Below are 17,741 nucleotides of genomic sequence, written 5' to 3'. Positions count from 1 at the left end.
ACATGTTCTTCTCTTTTAGCTGTCCAGAAATGTCACCCATGAGGAGTCATTCAATGGCTCGTTCCTCATCACCGTCAGCTTGTACAGCCTCTGGTTCCCTGGCTTGCACTTCTGGCCTTTTTCAACGATGGGTGCAACACTTGCTTGTCGTCACTCATGCAAGACCTTCACCAATTCCATGATCTTTCAAAAGGGATATTCCAAAGAAATATTGATCTTCTCCTGTAACTTCATTACCATTATTCTGCCTGTTATACACTGTATTTAGTTTCTCTAGTCTTTCATATAATGTCAACTGTCATTATACAATGACCATTTCTGAATCATCTTTGCAGATGCAGACTGTTTAGGCAAAAGCCCTTTCTATGTTTCTCCATTTTTCTCCTCCCCTTATTCTTTCTTAATTCAGATACCTCTCACCTTTGCAGCTGCTTTGAGCTTCAGGGAGTTAAAAGCTTGCCTGTCTTTCAGTAGTCTAAGGGTTTCTTTAGCCAAGTCTTGAATTAGGTTCATATCTGTCTTTTTCTATCTATCGATCTAAAACCTTTCTGATAAGATCATCCCTTGTAGAGAGGAGACCTCATTAGAGGCAGCTTGTACTTAGCATATGATTACAAGGTGTGGTTTATTGTTTATGAAAAGTGATCATGCTTTAATTTTCTTTCCTTACAAATAGGCATATTTCTTTTGTGCCTGTGTGCAGCCAGTTCTCGAAGGAGAGCAACTGGGAGATGATGCAATGGAGCTGTAACATCCAGCTGCAGAGATCAGTGGAGAAGTCTGATGCAAGGGGCACGGATGTACGTCCCAGGTGGCCAGTGACAGACATGGTGGATGTTAGGGAGGTCAGGAGCAAAGTTCTCCATAGAGTGTTTTCCTGCCTGTCCAGACCTCCTGAGGAGACACTCTGGGTCATTAACGCTTGGAGAATGCTTCTATCACCTCTTCTCTAAACTGAAATTGATTTAAAATATCCTTTAAAAACAAAAAAACCCCACATATGTATTAGATGCACTTTGAAATCTTCCACCTTAACTACACTATGAAACCTCTCTAATTAGGTGTAAAAGTCTTGGAGAGTTGAAGAAAATTACAGGAAGAGACGTGGCTTGTTAGGGCTTTCTGTATTTTAATCAGCCCCATGGTGCATTTGGTGCTGAGTCCATGAACCTCCGCTACTGAGGGAAGATTGAACAAATTGCTCAAGAAGTCAGAAGCAAACCTCAAAGTACCTTGAAGCATTAATGGGCCCCACTGAGGGCCATTACTGACAAAGCCTCCCCATGGACTTGTTAGAGCAGAGAATTGGAGGCCATGATTGCAGGTAGGCAAAGGCACTGTGCAGGCAGCTGTAATGCTGGGGAAACCCTTGGTTTCTTTTAGGAAGCAGAAAGGCCAAGCCCTGACGCCCAGGCCCTGGGAAGGCAGACCCTGTCCCTCACACATGGCTCAGGGCTTTTGTTGGGGGCGGTGGGTTGTGAGGGTGAGCAACGCCAAGTGTAGGGAAAACTGTACAACTCCTCCTGGCCTCCCCAAGCAGGGGTGAGGAAGAAATGAAGTCCAGAGCCTCAAAACAAGTTTCTCCTGGTAGGCCTCAGTGGCAGAGGCAACTGTCATAACCAAGGGGACTTTGGTTTTGATGGGTCTTTCAGCCTTGCCAGAGCACTTGGCCATCTCTACTGCAGGCTGTCCTCCACTGTCCCATGCCTGCACCTCTTTCCCTTCAGGCTGTAGACACCCATCTTGCTTTCCCACCTAGCTCTCACCCCAGCATTTCTATACCTTCACTGATGTCTCTCCACCCTTGCTGGCTTTACCTTGAAACACAAAGCCATGGGCTGATCCAGACTCCCTCTGGTGACCTCTTGCACCACAAGGATACTCTTTGAGTGACATTTCTTTTTCAACACATCTAGTCTGAACCTTCCAAGCTGCACTTTGTGGAGGTTTCCTTCTCTTCCCACTACCAGGAAAACTCCATCATCTCTGAGAGCACCCTTCAAGCAGTTGCATGCTACTGCTATAGTGCCCTGAACCTCCACTTCACCAGGCTAAAGAATCTTCAGCCTCTCAGCGTCTCCCAACCCCCATCCTGGCAGATGTCCTCTGCGGCCGCTCCAGTTCTTCCCCACTCCTCCAGACCAAGGAACCCCACACCCAAACACACTAGTCCAGCTATCACCACACCAGTGCTGAGGCAAGGGGGATGATGATAACTCTGTTGTCTGGGTGGCCACGCTCCTCCTAATACAGCGCTGTGTGTAGTTGGCCTTTTTCACTCTTTCTACTGTTTGCTCTATCAAATGGCATTTTCAATGGTACTTCACAGAGTCTGCGTGCCTTTCTTCCTGGGGATGTAACAAAAGAGAACCTCCAGGTACAAAACAACAACCAAGTCATGTGCCTGCTGCTAGCTATCAGATTCTCAGGCAGAAGTGATGTCATAGTCAACACCCCAGCCCTGTGTCTGCTGATGGCCAACCACTCAAGGAGATTGGAGACCACAGTGGCCTCACACTCACCTTCACACATGTGCCTGCTACTGGCCTATGAGCTTCTCAGACGTAATTGATTCATAAGGATAGCCCAACCCATCACCCTTCTTGTGGCCTATCTACTGACCAGACAAAAGTAACCTCACCACGATCTTCCAAGCCACGTGCCTGCTGCTGGCCTTTCAGCTTCTCCAGTAGACACAACCAAGCCATGTCCCTGCTGCTGTCCCATCAGGTCCTCCAGTGGAAGGAATGTGACAACCCATATCCAAGCCCTCTGCCTTGGTGTGTCTACCAGGTACTCAGGGAAAGGGATTTACACAATTCAATTGCCAAGCACATGCCTTCTGCTGGCCTACTAGGGACGCTGGCAGATGTGAGCCTCAAAGCAAATATCCCAGCCATGAGTCAAGGGCTGACCTATCAGCTAGTGCAGAAAGAAGTGACCTCACGGTCCCTTTCCCAGCCATTTTCCTGCTGCTGGCCTATCAACTCCAGAGAAAGATGTGACCTCACTGCCACCTTCACAGCCGTGTGCCTCCTGCTGGCCCATGAGATCCTGAAGCACAGCTGACCTCACCAGAGCATTCCCACCATCTCCTCCTTGTGGTCTATGAGCTGATTAGATACAGGTCACCTCACATTCCTCTTCCAATGCCTTGTGACTGCTCTGAGACCTCACGGTCCCTGCCCTGCCTTCAAGGGGCCAAACAGAGTAAGTTAGGGTTAGGAGAGGGGACAAAGATGAGGGGGTTAGAGCACAAGAATGAAGACTTTGGGGGTTAGGTGTTCAGCTTAGGGCATAAGAGATGAGATCTCACCTTTCAGTGTTGCGGATTGGGCAAAGGCTTAGGGAGAGGGTTTGGTGGTGTTCTGAGGGTGCCTGGTTAGTGTTAAGGCTGTGGGCTAGCTTTGTGGGTTAGGGTTTTGTTCAGGGCTGGGGTGAGGGCTAGGGGTGAGGCTAGCATTGTCAAGCTAAGGATAGAGGATAGGGGAAGCAACAGGATAAGAGTTAGGGTAAAGAGTTATGGGTTTGGGATTTGTCTTAGAGGTAAGGTTTGAGGTTAGGGATAGCGTGAGCTCAGTCAGGTTAGTAACAGTGGATTACTGTCAGGGGGAGGAGTGGCATTTAGGGGTAGGGTTAGGGCTTACGAGTACTGGTTAGACATAGTGTAAGGCCAAATAGGAATGCTTTCACAGTAACATCACCAGAAGCCATTTTACTTCCTCTTTAGTGTCTGCTGGCCAAGCCTCTCTTCCTTCCCCCAAAGCTCCCATCTCTCTTGCCCAGGCTCCTCCTGTCCTCCCCAGAGGTGTCATCTTGTTGGGGGCAGCCTTCTGATGACCTTCACGACCTCAGAGTATCTCTCTCCCCACTGCTGACCACTCAGAAGTGACCTCACAGCCAGCATCCAAGGGGACATACTGTCTGCTCTGCTTGAGAGGCCTCTTCCCAGCCTACCCAGCAGCACTGGAGGAAGGTGATGCCCTGCACCATCCCAGAGGTACCCTGCCTGCAAACCCGCTCACGTACCAGAATGGTTTCTGGGTGACCTTTCCCCCATGGGTGCCTCAGTTACCACAGGGTATCTTGGAGGCAGCGACCACCTCTGTGCAAACATCTGAGTCGAGCCCAGAATGTAAATTGTAGAAAACATTGAAACCTATGCAGAAAAAGAATTCTATCTAATCGCTGAAAAATTCTTAATTTCCAGCATTGCTACGATTTTAATGATTTTAAATGAAATTTTGCCGATCACTGAGGAATGCTGCTAGTATCTGGCTCCCTGAAAGGCTTTGCACCACTGATGGCGTTTGTTCCTGATGGTACAGCCAACATCCCAGCCACCACATCATCCACTTCTTCCGTCCAGATGTCAGCAATCTGCTCTAAGGAGACCATGGGAGACCACATCCAAGTTCTTGCAAACGTCCAGGTACACAACATGCCCTGCTTTCCCCTCCCACATGGGTTCAGCAATCCCCTTCTTGTCCTCCAAGTGTCTGGACATGGCTGCAAGAGCATTTCCCCATCAACTTTGCAGGGACTGAGGTGAAGCTGACCAGCCTGTACTTCTCCCAATCCTCCTTCTTGCCCTTCTTGAAGATGGGTTTGAAATTTGCCTTTTCTGAGGACCTTGGAACCTCCCTGATCTCTCTGGATTTTCCAAGATATTTGAGAGAGGTCTCACGATGATGCCAGCCAGCTCCACGAGCACCTCTCTGCCCCTTCCCACACCCAAAGCCTTCTCCATATCCCACCCTTGCAGGGGAGTGCCTGGCACACAGCACACACCTCTCCAGGTCCTCAGGTCCTGTTTGGAAGAGAAGCAGTAATGACTTCTCCCTGCAGGCCCATGAGAGGCCCAATGGGCTCTCTGTGCAGCTCACAGCTTTTCTGAGCATTTTTCTCAGTGTTCCACTCACCCCAACCTTTCTGGTCCACAGGCTGTAGATGAGGGAATTGTGCAGGGCCGTGAGAATGGTGTAGGAAAAGGGCTTTGCCAAACTATCTCAGGAGGGTTGTTCTGAGCATCACACAGACAGGGATGAGGGTACTGTAGAAAACAGTGGCACGAGTGAGGTGACAGGAGCAGGTGGAGAAGGCCTTCTGTCTGCCCATGCTGGGTAGGAGAGCTGCCCATCCAGGGCCAGCTCTGATGCACACACCGGTGAACTGTGTGAACAGGCAGAGGAGGATGGGATCTAAAAAGCAGGTTATTAAAGGAAAGAGCATGAGTGTCACAGTGTCCCTGTGTGAGAGCTCCAGCAATGGGGTGAAATCACAGAAGTGGTCCACTCCACTGGGGCCACAGAACTATATTTGGGACATGACTGAAATGATTAGTGTTGATACAGAAATGCCCCTAGCAAAGGTGCAGCTGCCCTCTGGAGACAGACCTGAGTTCATGAGTCTTGTAGAGAGCAGGGGCTGGCACACAGCCCAGTAGTGATGGTAGGATGTGGTCACCAGTAGTACACACTCTGTACATGCAAAAGGTGCAGGAAACAATACTAACAGCGTGATGGGCAGAGATGGTGCTGTCCCAGTCATGAAGCTGGCCATGAGCTAGGGCAGGGTGGTGGATCTGTAGAAGATCTCCAGGGAAGAGAAATGGCCCAAGAAGAAGCCCATGGGGGTGCGCAGATGCTGGTTTGCCACCACCTGCCCGATGATGAGGGTTTTCCCAAGCACAAACGCTATGTAGGTCATGAGAGAGAGAGAAGGAACAGATTTGCCTAAGGGCTGGGAACATTCCCCATTCCGTAGGTATGGAGGACTCCATGATTGCCCTATTGCCCTTTCTCCACCTGTGAGGAAGAATATTTGGTTCATTCTTAGTTGCTGGAGTCTCAGACAGAAGAAGCAATGCCAGTACATTTATTTCGTTTAATTAGAGAAGGAGTATAGCTCCTTCTTTACACAGTCTCTGGGTCACACTAGTGAGGAAGACAATGAAGTAGAAGTGGGGTGTCCACATTGCTTTGTGGACAACATTATCACAAGTTAAAAACACAAGAAAAGAAAAAAAAATCTCATCCAACAACAATGATAACAACAAAAATGAATACAGAAAGGCTGGGCCTGTAATGAGTTACACTATGAGTCATATGTTGAAGAAGATGGACACTCTACAGCTTCTGGAAAACATTCAGTCATCAGTTTCCACACTGCTTCCTTGAGCTCCTGGTTCCTCATGCTGTAGATGAGGGGGTTGACTGCTGGAGGCACCACCGAGTACAGACCAGCAACCATTAGATTCAGGGATGGGGAGGAGATGGAGGGGGGCTTCAGGTAGGCAAACGTGGCGGTGCTCAAAAACAGAGAGACCACAGCCAGGTGAGGGAGGCACGTGGAAAAGGCTTTGTGCTTCCCCTGCTCAGAGGGGATCCTCAGCACAGCCCTGAAGATCTGCACATAGGACAGCACAATGAAAACAAAACACCCCAAAAAGGCAAAAGCACTAAACACAAGAAGTCTAAACTCCCTGAGGTAGGCATCTGAGCAGGAGAGCTTGAGGATCTGGGGAAGTTCACAGAATAACTGGTCCACAGCATTTCCTTGGCAGAGTGGTAGTGAAAACGTATTGGCAGTGTGCAGAAAAGCATAGAAGAAACCACTGCCCCAGGCAGCTGCTGCCATCTTGATACAAGCTCTGCTGTCCAGGAGGCTCCCGTAGTGCAGGGGTTTGCAGATGGCAATGTAGCGGTCGTAGGCCATGACGGTGAGAAGAAAATACTCTGCTGAAATGAAAAAGACAAACAGAAAGACCTGTGCAGCACATCCCAAATAGGAGATGGCCCTGTTGCCCCACAGGGAATTGGCCATGGCTTTGGGGAGAGTGGTGGAGATGGAGCCCAGGTCGAGGAGGGAGAGGTTGAGGAGGAAGAAGTACATGGGGGTGTGGAGGCGGTGGTCACAGGCTACGGCGGTGATGATGAGGCCGTTGCCCAGGAGGGTAGCCAGGTAGATGCCCAGGAAGAGACAGAAGGTCAAGAGCTGCAGCTCCCGTGTGTCTGCAAATGCCAGGAGGAGGAACTCGGTGATGGAGCTGCCATTGGACATTTGCTGCCTCTGTGCATAGGGACCTGCCCAGGGAGGTAAATGCAGTGAGAAGTTAGGGCAGATTTCACTGAGCAAAATCTATTCCAGTTCTCAGGGAAACACCCCAGACTGCCTCGCCCCTTTCAGGGAGACAGGCAGGTCTCTTGCATGAGCTCTGGTTGGTGCTGGCTGAGGGTGCCATGGGGAGCAGGTGTCTCTGCTGGGGACTCTGGGGGAGTCAGTCCTGCGCTACAGCGATAGCAGCATGGGGTGATCTCAGATTAAATCCGCTCTTGATAGCAAGGAGCTTTTCGGCATTGTTGCTCCCATTTCACCCGACTGCAGGGCAGAGCTGAGGGGATTTTGGTTTGTGTATTTTGTTCTAGTTGCCCCCCCACAACTGAGGAGTGCTTTTAAAGCAGAAATCCTTGGCATTCCTGCTGCACTCCAAGTGACATGTTGTGGGTGCAGACAGGCAAAGGGATTGTCCCTTAGTTCAGGGTGTGAAAGTTCGTCTGTCCATCAGCCCTGGTCTCAGCTGCCCTTTCCTTGCAGCTCTTTGAGCTGGAGGATGATCACACCCAGATGTTCACCTGAGAAGAAACGGGAAACTCCTGAGAGCAGAGGAATCCAGTTTCCAAGTGCACATCTCCAAACACCTCCCCACCATCTCATTGTACCTGAGGAGCATCTCAGCTCCCCCCTCCCGGGGCAGCGACACAGAGGGCTCATTGCAGCTGCCCACACACAGACGATGAGCCACATTGCCATGGCCTTAGCGCTGAGTTGTCTTCTCCGTGGGACACAGAGAGTCCATGGGAGAGCTGTGCCCTTCTGGAGGGCAGCCTGCATGCCAGTAGGACCCCCGGGGAAAGAGTCCAATGTCCTAAAGATGAGGTGTCCTTAGGTGAGGGCTGACAGCCCCACACACTGCAGTGCCCAGAGCCCCCAGGTAAGGTGGGGACACAGGCAGCAAGGACAGGAGGGGAAACACAGAGAAATGGCCCAGTGCTCCTGCCAAGGGAGGAAGGACAGGCACAGGCAGACAGGCACTCAGGGTTTTCTCTTTACTGTGGGTCAGGCTACCAAGAAGAAGATTCAGGCTGAAACCCCACGACCCTGGGGACAAAGGCAGTGGAGGGTGGGGCAGGAGTCCAGGAGGGTGCTCCTTGAAGGTGTCTGCCCTGCAGGGGATGGCAGAGAGGTGCCCCAATCCCCACTCCCATGGCATTTCTGGGAGCAGCTCCCTGTCCCTCCCTGCCCATGTCTCTGCTGCCTGGAGCGGTCCCTGCCAGGAGCTTTCTCTGTCCTCAAGTCTCCTCCCTGACAGTGCTCTCAGACCCCATCCCACCCGCTGTGTGCTCACCTGTGCCCTGCAGACACCTCCTGGAAGCAGGGCACTGCCCAGGGGCATCTCTGTATGTGCAGGGGCTCAGGAGAAGCTCTGACAAGTCCTGATGAGAACTGGGGTCTCAGTGCCTTCTCCAGAGCAGAGAAATAAATTCCAGTCTCCCACTGCCCACCCAGCTAAGCAAGAGAAGAAACCTCAAAGCACAGACTCCTTCCCTTTTAGGTAATCCTCATCCTGACCTTCCTCTTAAAAAGTCCCCTTGGAAATTCCCTGGGATTAATCTGGAGCTGTAGGCAGCCCTGACCCACACAGCAGCGTTTCCTTGCTGCCATTTCCCTGCTGCCAGAGACTTACTGTGTCAAAGGCTGTGAAGATTTATCTGTGAACAAGCTCAGCTCTCTCCTTCCACCCCAGACTGCCTTTAACCTCTCTCTGCCTTACTCTTCTCCCCTTGTCATCTGCAGGCAGTGCCCTCAGCCCTGCTGCACTTTGCGGAGGAGCTGCTCCTGGGCAGAGCTGTCTCACTACAGCGCTGCCCGCTTCCCATGAGCTCCCTGTGTCCCAGGAGCCTGGCCCAACTGAGCAGCAGAGGACCAGCCCAAGGCATCTCTTTCTCTGCTCCCTCTGGGCTCTCTCCAGGTGTCCCTGGGGTCCAGTAGAACCTGCTGTGAAACAGGCTGAAGCAATCACCGATGTTCCCTCCCTCAGCTGGGGAGAGACACTTACTTCCAGCAGTGTCATTTCTCCTGTCAGAGATAGAGTTAGGTCTAAAAATCACCTTTTTTGTCTTATTATTAGCCAGGACACCCAGACAATTACAGGCAGGGATCTTCTGTACTCCTGCTGAGGGATAGGATTCAGCTGAGTCAATTGAGGCATCTCATCCTGCCTTTCTATTGCTAGTGCTGGAAAGGGGAGTCAGCTCCCTCCCATGCCTGCCACAAACCCCCAGGAGATGGAATTCCTCTTGCATTTTTAATGCACATTGTTCAAGTGTGCATTAAAGAGGCACGCGCATGTGAGCTCCTTGTCTCAGTTCCTGTTGTAAATAATGAAGATGTAGGTCAGGAGTTGGCTGTTCAGGGGAAGTACCTGGTGACATCTGAGGTGCCACAAGTTGTCCAAGGCATGTGCAAGACAACTGCATTTGTCCCTATTAACTATTTTCTTGGCAGCATATGCTGCCATCTGACCAAATTATGTCCTGTATCATAGGGAGAAGTAAGTTTCTCTCTGTCTTTTCTGTCAGCTGGGTTGACTAGATCTCCATTGACTAGAATGACAGTTTTCATCCCCACATTGCCGAATCAAATTCCAGGCAGTTACTCTAATGTCCAAATAGCGGTCTGTAGTGTTATGTGAGAGGCCAAGGGGCTCACACGTAACTACCTGTGGCTGGCAGGCACAGCACAGGAAAGCCACCCCCGTTCAGAGCGAGTGTGTGTCAGACACCCCAGACAGCACTGCAGACAGGTTGGGTGCCTTTGTGCAAGAAACTGATTGCCACCACTGCAGTGTGGCAAGGTCCGTCCCTTCTGTATCCCGTAGATGTAGGGCAGTCCAGCAACACAAGGCACATCACGCTGGGGTCTCCACTTGTGTGCCTACATTCTCAAGCTGCTGTTTTTTCTCTCCCCCAACCTTTACTCACCCCCTTGATGATACAATCAAGGAACAGACCAACCATTTTCACATTGGGCCTGACAGCAGCAGCTTGTCATTCATGGAGATCACCTTCACATCCACCAAAGGCCCTAAGGGGCAGCAGAGACACCACTGAAGTAAACCTGTTTCTTTCCAGGGCTGCACTTCCCAGCCCCGTCTCTCTCTGTCCTTGGCGACAGCAGGGTTTGCTCACTCTCTCGGCATCCAATTTCAGCTTTATGTTTCCATCTGCTGTCCACTCTGGCATGCCTCTGCTCTGAAGCAAAGCCTTTGCAAACAGGGCTTCTTGGACGCTGGGTACCAGCTTTCCCTAAGACAAGTCGGAGTTTTGCCTGGAGCCACAGCTGAGGTGCTACAGCCCAAATGTGCACCGATGCCCTCAGCCAGGGGCAGAGCCAGGAAAAGCTGCAGCCTAGGCTTTTTGGCATCCATGGAGTAACTGCCAAGGCATGGTAGGACAAGTCACACAGCTCGGGGTGCTGCAATGGATGGATACAGACTTTTCAGGAGAGACAGGCTGGAAGGATCAGGAGTGGGGTTCCCTCAGAGTGAAGAAGTTGCTTGGATGTCTGGAGCTCCTCTATGGGGCAAGTGACAAGTTGGGTGAGCCCTTGTGAGTGAGGGTCAGAGGAGGGGCCAGGAAAGGTGACATCGTGGTGGGAGGTGAGGAACCCGCAGTCAGAGTGGGGAAGTTGGCATAGTCTTTTCTAAGCATCCAAATGAAGTCCCTGGATGTAGAAGCCGGGCTCTCACTGGGGACTGCAATGACCCTGGCTTTTTATGGAAGAGGAACACAGCAGGATGCAAACAGTCCAGGAAGTTTCTGGAGTGTTTTGGGAGAACTTCTTAGCACAGCCGCCAGATAGGCCAACAAGGGTAATGCAAACCTGCATCTGATACTTGCCAGCAAGGAAGAGCTGGTCAGGGATATGAAGACTGGCTGTTGTGACCCTGAAATAGTGGGCTCCCAGCTCCTGAGGAGAGTGCGGAAGGAGAATTAAAGACTCCAGATGCCAGACCCCAGAAGAGTAGACTTTGGCCTATGCTGAGGAGTTGTAGTGGAGATCCAATGATCAGCAGCCCTGAAGGGCAGCAGAACTCAGTACAGCTGGTCTTCCAGAACAGCATCCTCCACAGTTGGTGATGGTCTATATCAAAACTCAGTTGAAACCTGAAAGGGAATTCAAGAGCACCATAACAAGGTGTTTCTACTTCAGGGCCAGTTAAAGAAGAAACAAAGATCCTGTGTGGCCACTGCTGAATTGAGTAAGAGTGGGTGTAGATAGATCTGAGATTCTCCATGTCGTCTTTGCCTCAGTCTTCACCAGCAAAGTCTCCCAGGCCTCTGTGACTCAGGGCAGGCGTGTGGACGAGGACAGGCAACAGAGGAGAGGAATCAAATTAGGGGCTACTTAAGCAAATTCAGTGCTCACCATTCCATGGGACAAGAGGGGTGGGGGATAATGGCTGAGGTGGCTTAAAAATTAGAACTTATATTCACACTTTTAGGTAAGGCACAGCATTGAAGAAGCTCCCCAGGTGGAATGCAGCTGACATGTAAGGAATCCATTCCTTGGGAGTTCCCTAGGCCTGCAACCTTAGATGTTGGTAACACCAGGGGAACTTGGTGTGCTGACTCTAAGAGGCGCTGCCCGGAGGGTGGAGCGGTGTGGAGATGCCACGGCCAGGCTCTGCAATAATAGGGGAACTTAAAGGTGTCCTGGAACTGATAAGCTGAATATTTACTACCCTGGGCCAACAGCCTGCCACGTTTTTGACAAAATGCTCTCCTTTTGGTGAACTTTGCTCATTATGACATCATTATAATACCAAAACACACCTCCATCCCAAAAGCTACCCACCTCCAAGGTGCGACCACCCCTCACTGAGCTTGCGCACTGAATTTTCCTAGCTTATACCTTTAAAAGCGAAGCGAGAAAACTTTACACCAATCCTAAACAAAGGTCTGTATGACTAGAGTCACTCAAGCTCCACCCAAAAGGTGAAAGATAGTATAAAACAGCTTAAGAGAAAGAGAATGTTGGGGAAGACACCATCGCGTACCACTCTGACGTTGGGGATCAGTCGACGCGCTGAGCCTCTCTTCCCTCCTATCGGGACGCCTTTGGGTAAGAGTCGAACACTTGGTTATATCAAGTCCCTCCGCAGAAAACTTAGAAATCTCTATAGAGTCACTTTCTTATTCTTTTAACGCGTTTGTGTCCGGCCGTGTTACTTATATTCTTGTCCGGCCCTGTTATATACTTGTTCGTGTCCGGCCGTGTTATTCATACTCATATTCTTGGTATTTGCATGTGCTTTGCAGACAGTGAATTTATCACCGGTAATCCAAAGAACCTGTGTGTCTGTTGCTCCAATAAACTGCACTCTTCACTGCTCTGGCCTTGATAGTTCCTTCAACACGACCAGACTGGGGGGTGTAAAACTGATGCTGTCGCCTTAACGAAAGCCCTGAACTAATAAGTGGCTACACACACAGTCCTTAGAAAATAAACCGTTGACCAAGTCTGAGACTAGGACTAGACCTAGCCGCACCTAGACTCCTCTCTGAGAAGGAGTTTAGAAAGCAAGGGGGTCCTGTCTGAACCTCCTGACTCAACGGGAGGGTTTCCCCCCCCAGGCACTCCTCAGACTCCTATTTGTATGCGACAGTAACTCTTAACGCAACATCTATATGTTGCATCTCTTCCTTGACGGCCTGAGGTGTCATGGGCCCACCGACCTATAAATAATTCACCTTTATGTTGCCAGTCCAGATCCCCCTGAGCCACTTCTATCTTAGCAGCCTGATCCACCTGCTGTTTTTTTGATGTTCTTCAGTGGCCAGAATCATGGGTATGTGAGCATCTACGTGACGTACTTTTACAACCAGGTTCTCGACCCGGGCAGCGCAAGATGTCAAAAATGTGCTCTACACCGCAGCTGGGGAGAATGGGCCTACCTGGAGCCTCTGGCAGAAAGCACCAGGGGAGACCTGTGGTCAGCCCTTAAGGTTTTGGAGTCTGGCATACAGAGGATCCGAGGACCACTATACCCCAACTGAGAAAGAGAGATTGGCAGCCTATGAAGGGGTTCGAGCTGCTTCGAAGCGGCTGGTACTGAACCACAGCTCCTCCTGGCTTCCCGACTGTCGGTGCTGGGTTGGAAGAAGGACAGATATCCCTTCAAGTAAGATGTTATTTATCACCCAGGCAAAACAGCTCCTCTCATCAACAGAGGTTCAGACACTCAGCACCAAATACACCATGGCTCTCATTAAAATACAGAAAGCCTTAACGGGCTTTTTCTCTTCCTGTAGTTTTCTTCAGGTCTTCCAAGCTTGTACACATAATTGGAGTCATTTCATAGGGTACTTAAAGAGGACGATTTCAAAGTGCACCAAATAAAAACCATTTTTTAATTTGAAGTTTATATTTTATTAGTTTTCAGTTTAGAGAAGAGGTGATAGAAGCATTCTCCAAGTGGTATCGATGCAGAGTGTCTCCTCAGGAGGTCTGGACAGCTAGGAAAAGCAGTCCTCTCAGGTCTGACACTGTATGGAGAACCTTGCTGCTCACCTCCCCAGCCCCACCATTTTTGTCATTGACCCCTGGGGACTTGCATCACTTTCCCTTCCATCAGACTTCACTGAGCTCTGGAGCTCAATGTTACAGCTCCATTGCACCATTTCCCACCTGCTTTCCTTGGAGAACTGGCCGCACACAGGCCACACAAGAAGTTTTCCTATTTGCAAGCAAAGAAAGCAAAGCATGATAAAGTTTCATAAGCAATAAAACACACTCCTCAACCATATACTAAGTACAAGCTGTGTCTAATGAGGTTGCCTTTCTATAAGGGATAATCTTACGAGAAATGTTGTAGATAGATACAAAAATGTGAGAGATAAACCTAATTAAAGAATTGGCTAAAGAGACAGTTAGACTACTGAAAGGCAGGCAAGCTTTTAACTCCCTGAAGCTCAAAGCAGCAACAGGGTAGGTTAGAGTTATCTGAATGAACAAAGAATAAGGGTAGGAGAATATGAGAAACTAATGGCATGGGCCTTTGTGTAGAGTGTCTGCATCTGCAAAGATGACATTAGAAAAGGTCCCTGTATCAGGACAGGTGAAAGCATATGAAAGATTGGAGAAATTGAATGCACTGTATAACAGGCAGAATAGTGGTAATGAAGTTACAGGGCAAGATAGATATTTCTTTGGAATATCCCTTGTGAAAGGTCATGGGATTGGTAGAGGTCTCTTGTGAGTGAGGACAAACCAATGTTGCACCCATCTTTGAAAAAGACCAAAAATGCAACCCAGGGAACCACAGGCTGTGAACAAGCTCCCTTTGGTGAGGAGTGAGCCACTGAATGAGTGCTCTTCGTGGACATTTCTAGGAACCTGAAAGAGAGGAGCATCGTCATGGAATGCCCAAGGGTACATCATGCCTCACCAACCAGGCTGAATTCATGATGAAGTAGCTGCATTTGTGCGTGAGGGGACAACAGTCGATGTTGTTTAGCTCCACTTCAGCAAGGCTTTTGACATGGTCTCCCTCAATATTCTTGTACCAAAGTTAGGCCATTACAGTCTGTCTGGGTAGACAAAGAGATGAGCAAAACACCAGTTGGATGATGAGGCTGAGAGAGCAGTGGTGAAGGGGCCATACCCTACCTGGAGGCCAGGGGACACACATTGGGGTTTGGACTCTCCTGAGCCCTGTGCAGTTTAACACCTGTACCCATGACCTGGAGGAGGCAACTCTCACCACATTTTTCAATGATACTAACTTGGGAGGACCATCCAGTGCCTTAGGGATGCCTTTCAGGGGAAACCTGACAGGTGGGAGCACTGTCCTGTCAGGAACTTCATGAAAGAGAATTCCAAAGGGAAGGTCCTGTGCCTGGGATAGACTGACACTCTGCAGTGGCAGGGGTGGGGGATGCCTGGCTGGGAAGCAGCTCTGCAGAAAAGGCCCTGGTGGTGTTGGGGAATAGAAGGCAAAACACGGTCCAGTAGTGTGACCTGGTGGCAAAGAAGGACACCAGCAGTGTCCTGGAGTGTATAAAGAGGACCCTCGCCAAAGGAGTGAGGGAAGTGATTGTCTCCCTCTGCTCATCACTTCTTAGACCACCAGTACACGACTGTGTCTATTTCTGCACCCCCAGTTCAAGTGTACTGGGTCTGGCTGGGAAGGGGTTAACTTCCGTCGTAGCAGCCCCCATGGTGCCATGTTTTGCATTTGTGCCTACAACAGTGTTGATAACACACCCATGTTTTGGCTATTGCTGAGCAGTGTTTGCACAGCGCCAAGGCCTTCTCAGGTTCTCACTCTGCTCCCTCCCAGTGAGTAGGCTGGGGGTGGGCAAGATTTTGGTAGGGGGGAAACAGCCAGGACAGCTGACCCCAAGTGACCAGAGGGATATTCCATACCATATGATGTCATGCTCAGCAATAAAAGCTGGGGCAGTGGAAGAAGGAGGAGGAGTGTTTTGTTGTTCAAGGTGTCTGTTGCTGGGAGACTGGCTGGGCATCAGTCTGCTGGTGGGAGGTGGGAAGGGATTGCCTTTGCATTGCCTGTTGGTTGTGGTTTATGTTTGGTTTTATATTTTTTCTTTATCCTATTATCTTTTTTTATCTCAACCCACAAACTGCACAACAACTCCATGCAGCAGTATGGGTAGAGACCTGGCCAGCTAAGGAGAGCCCTTAGGAGAGGTGCCCGATCACCATGGTGATGCCATACGAGCCACTGGGCCTCCCATTTCAGAAGGAATGTGGAGAAACTGGAGAGGGTCCAGAGGAGGCCTGCCAAGATGCAGAGAGTGGCCTAAAGCACAAGCTGTGAGGAGAGGCTGAGGGAACTGGGCCTCTCTAGCCCGCTGAAGGAGGCATGGGGCAAACTTGTAAGAGCCTAAACCTACCTGGAGAGATGATAGAGCTAAGCTCTCTTCTGTAGTGGCTGATGATATGACAGAGGCAACAGTCACCAAGTGCCTCTTGGGAGCTTTAGGCTGAGCCTTAGGAAAAATAAAGTGGACTAGGAAAAATAAAGAGAGCAAAAGCTGCAGTCCCCAAAGGCAGCAAGAATTAGGCCTGTGCTATGCAGCCCTGGCAGGAGAGGCGTTTGCTGGCCCAGGTGACTCTGCAGCACTGTGGGACCTGTGACAGGTGAAGCCGATCTCCACAAGGGACAAGGAGCTGCTGAGAAAGTCCCTGCGGGAGGACAGCCTGTGATCCTACCACTCTATAGACATCATGCTGGGGGCTGACCGGTGTGCTGGGTTTGACTGGGATAGAGTTAATTTTCTTCACAGTAGCTAGTATGGGGCTATGGTTTGGATTTGTGCTGGAAACAGCGTTGATAACACAGGGACGTTTTCATTATTGCTGAGCAGAGCTTACACAGAGTCAAGGCCTTTTCTGGTCCTCACCCCACCCCTCCAATGAATAGGCTGGGGTTCACAATAAATCGGGAGGGGATACAGCTGGGACAGCTGACCCCAACTGACCAAAGGGATATTCCAGACCACATAACATCACGCTCAGCAATTAAAAGCTGGGGGAAGAAGAAGGAAGGGGGAAACTTTCAGAGTGATGGCATTTGTCTTCCCAAGTAACCATTACGTGTGATGTAGCTCTGCTTTCCTGGAGATGGCTGAACATCTGCCTGCTGATGGACGTAGTGAATGAATGCCTTGTTCTGCTTTAGTTGAGTGCGCAGTTTTTGCTTTACCTATTAAACTGTCTTCATCTCAACCCACGAGTTTTTTCACTTTTATCCTTCTGATTCTCTCCCCCATCCAACCAGGGGGGAGTGAGCGAGCGGCTGTGTGGTGCTTACTTGCCAGCTGGGGTTAAACCATGACAACTGGCTAGACAGCAGCTCTGCAGAGAAACCCTTTGGATGCAAGAGGACAACAAGCTGAGACTGAGCCAGCAGTGCACTCTTGCAGCAAAGGCCAACAGCATCGTGTGCTACGATAAATAAAGCATTGCTGGCAGATGGAGGGAGGTGACCCTTCCCCTCTTCTTAGCACTGGTGAGGCCCCATCTGGAGTGCTGTGTCCAGGCCTGGGCTGTCTAGTACAAGAAAGTTGTTGACCTCCTAGAGCAAGTCCAGGAAAGGGCCACAAAGCTGGCTTAAGGGACTGCAGCATCTTTCACAGGAGGAAAGGCTGAGAGATATAGAACTGTTCAGTCTGGAGAAGAAAAGGTTTGGAGGGGTCTTATTAATGTAGATACAATCCCATCTGAACCCAGGAAAACACTTTTTGACTCTGAGGGTAGTCAAACACTGGAAAAGGTTGCCTAGAGAGTTTGCGGAGTCTCCATCAATGCACATATTCCAAAGTGACCTAGGCAAGGTGCTGAGCAACCTGCTCTAGCTGACCCTGCCCCAGCCTCGGGGTTGAACGAGATGGATTCTACAGCTCCCTTCCAATCCCAACATTTCCATGATACTGTGAGTATAAAGGAGAAAAGTAAGACAGAAAGAAATGAACAAGACATCGCCTTGACCACAAATATGGTGGGATCCCATGGAGAGGACCCACGCTGGAGCAGGGGAGAAGTGTGAGGAGGACGGAGCACAGCAGAGCTGTTCTTTAGTGACTGTTAACCCCCTCTTCACCACTACCCCCCGCTTCTCTTGGGGCTGGGGTCGTTAGATGAATTGGAGC

The 17,741-nt window shown here is 50.1% G+C and overlaps 1 protein-coding gene across 1 annotated transcript; it reads right to left on the bottom strand.

The window, feature by feature from the left end:
• Positions 1-6,096: 6,096 nt before the first annotated feature.
• LOC140645916 (olfactory receptor 14C36-like) lies at positions 6,097-7,062 on the bottom strand. Its single transcript, XM_072849376.1, has one exon. It carries the CDS (start codon positions 7,060-7,062, stop codon positions 6,097-6,099), a length of 966 nt encoding a protein of 321 aa, XP_072705477.1.
• Positions 7,063-17,741: the final 10,679 nt, after the last annotated feature.

The sequence above is a fragment of the Ciconia boyciana genome, unplaced genomic scaffold, assembly GCF_034638445.1.
Source record: "Ciconia boyciana unplaced genomic scaffold, ASM3463844v1 HiC_scaffold_41, whole genome shotgun sequence".
Lineage (NCBI taxonomy): Eukaryota > Metazoa > Chordata > Aves > Ciconiiformes > Ciconiidae > Ciconia > Ciconia boyciana.
The sequence above is the reverse complement of the archived record's forward strand: the minus strand, read 5'-3'. Positions and strand labels throughout refer to the sequence as shown.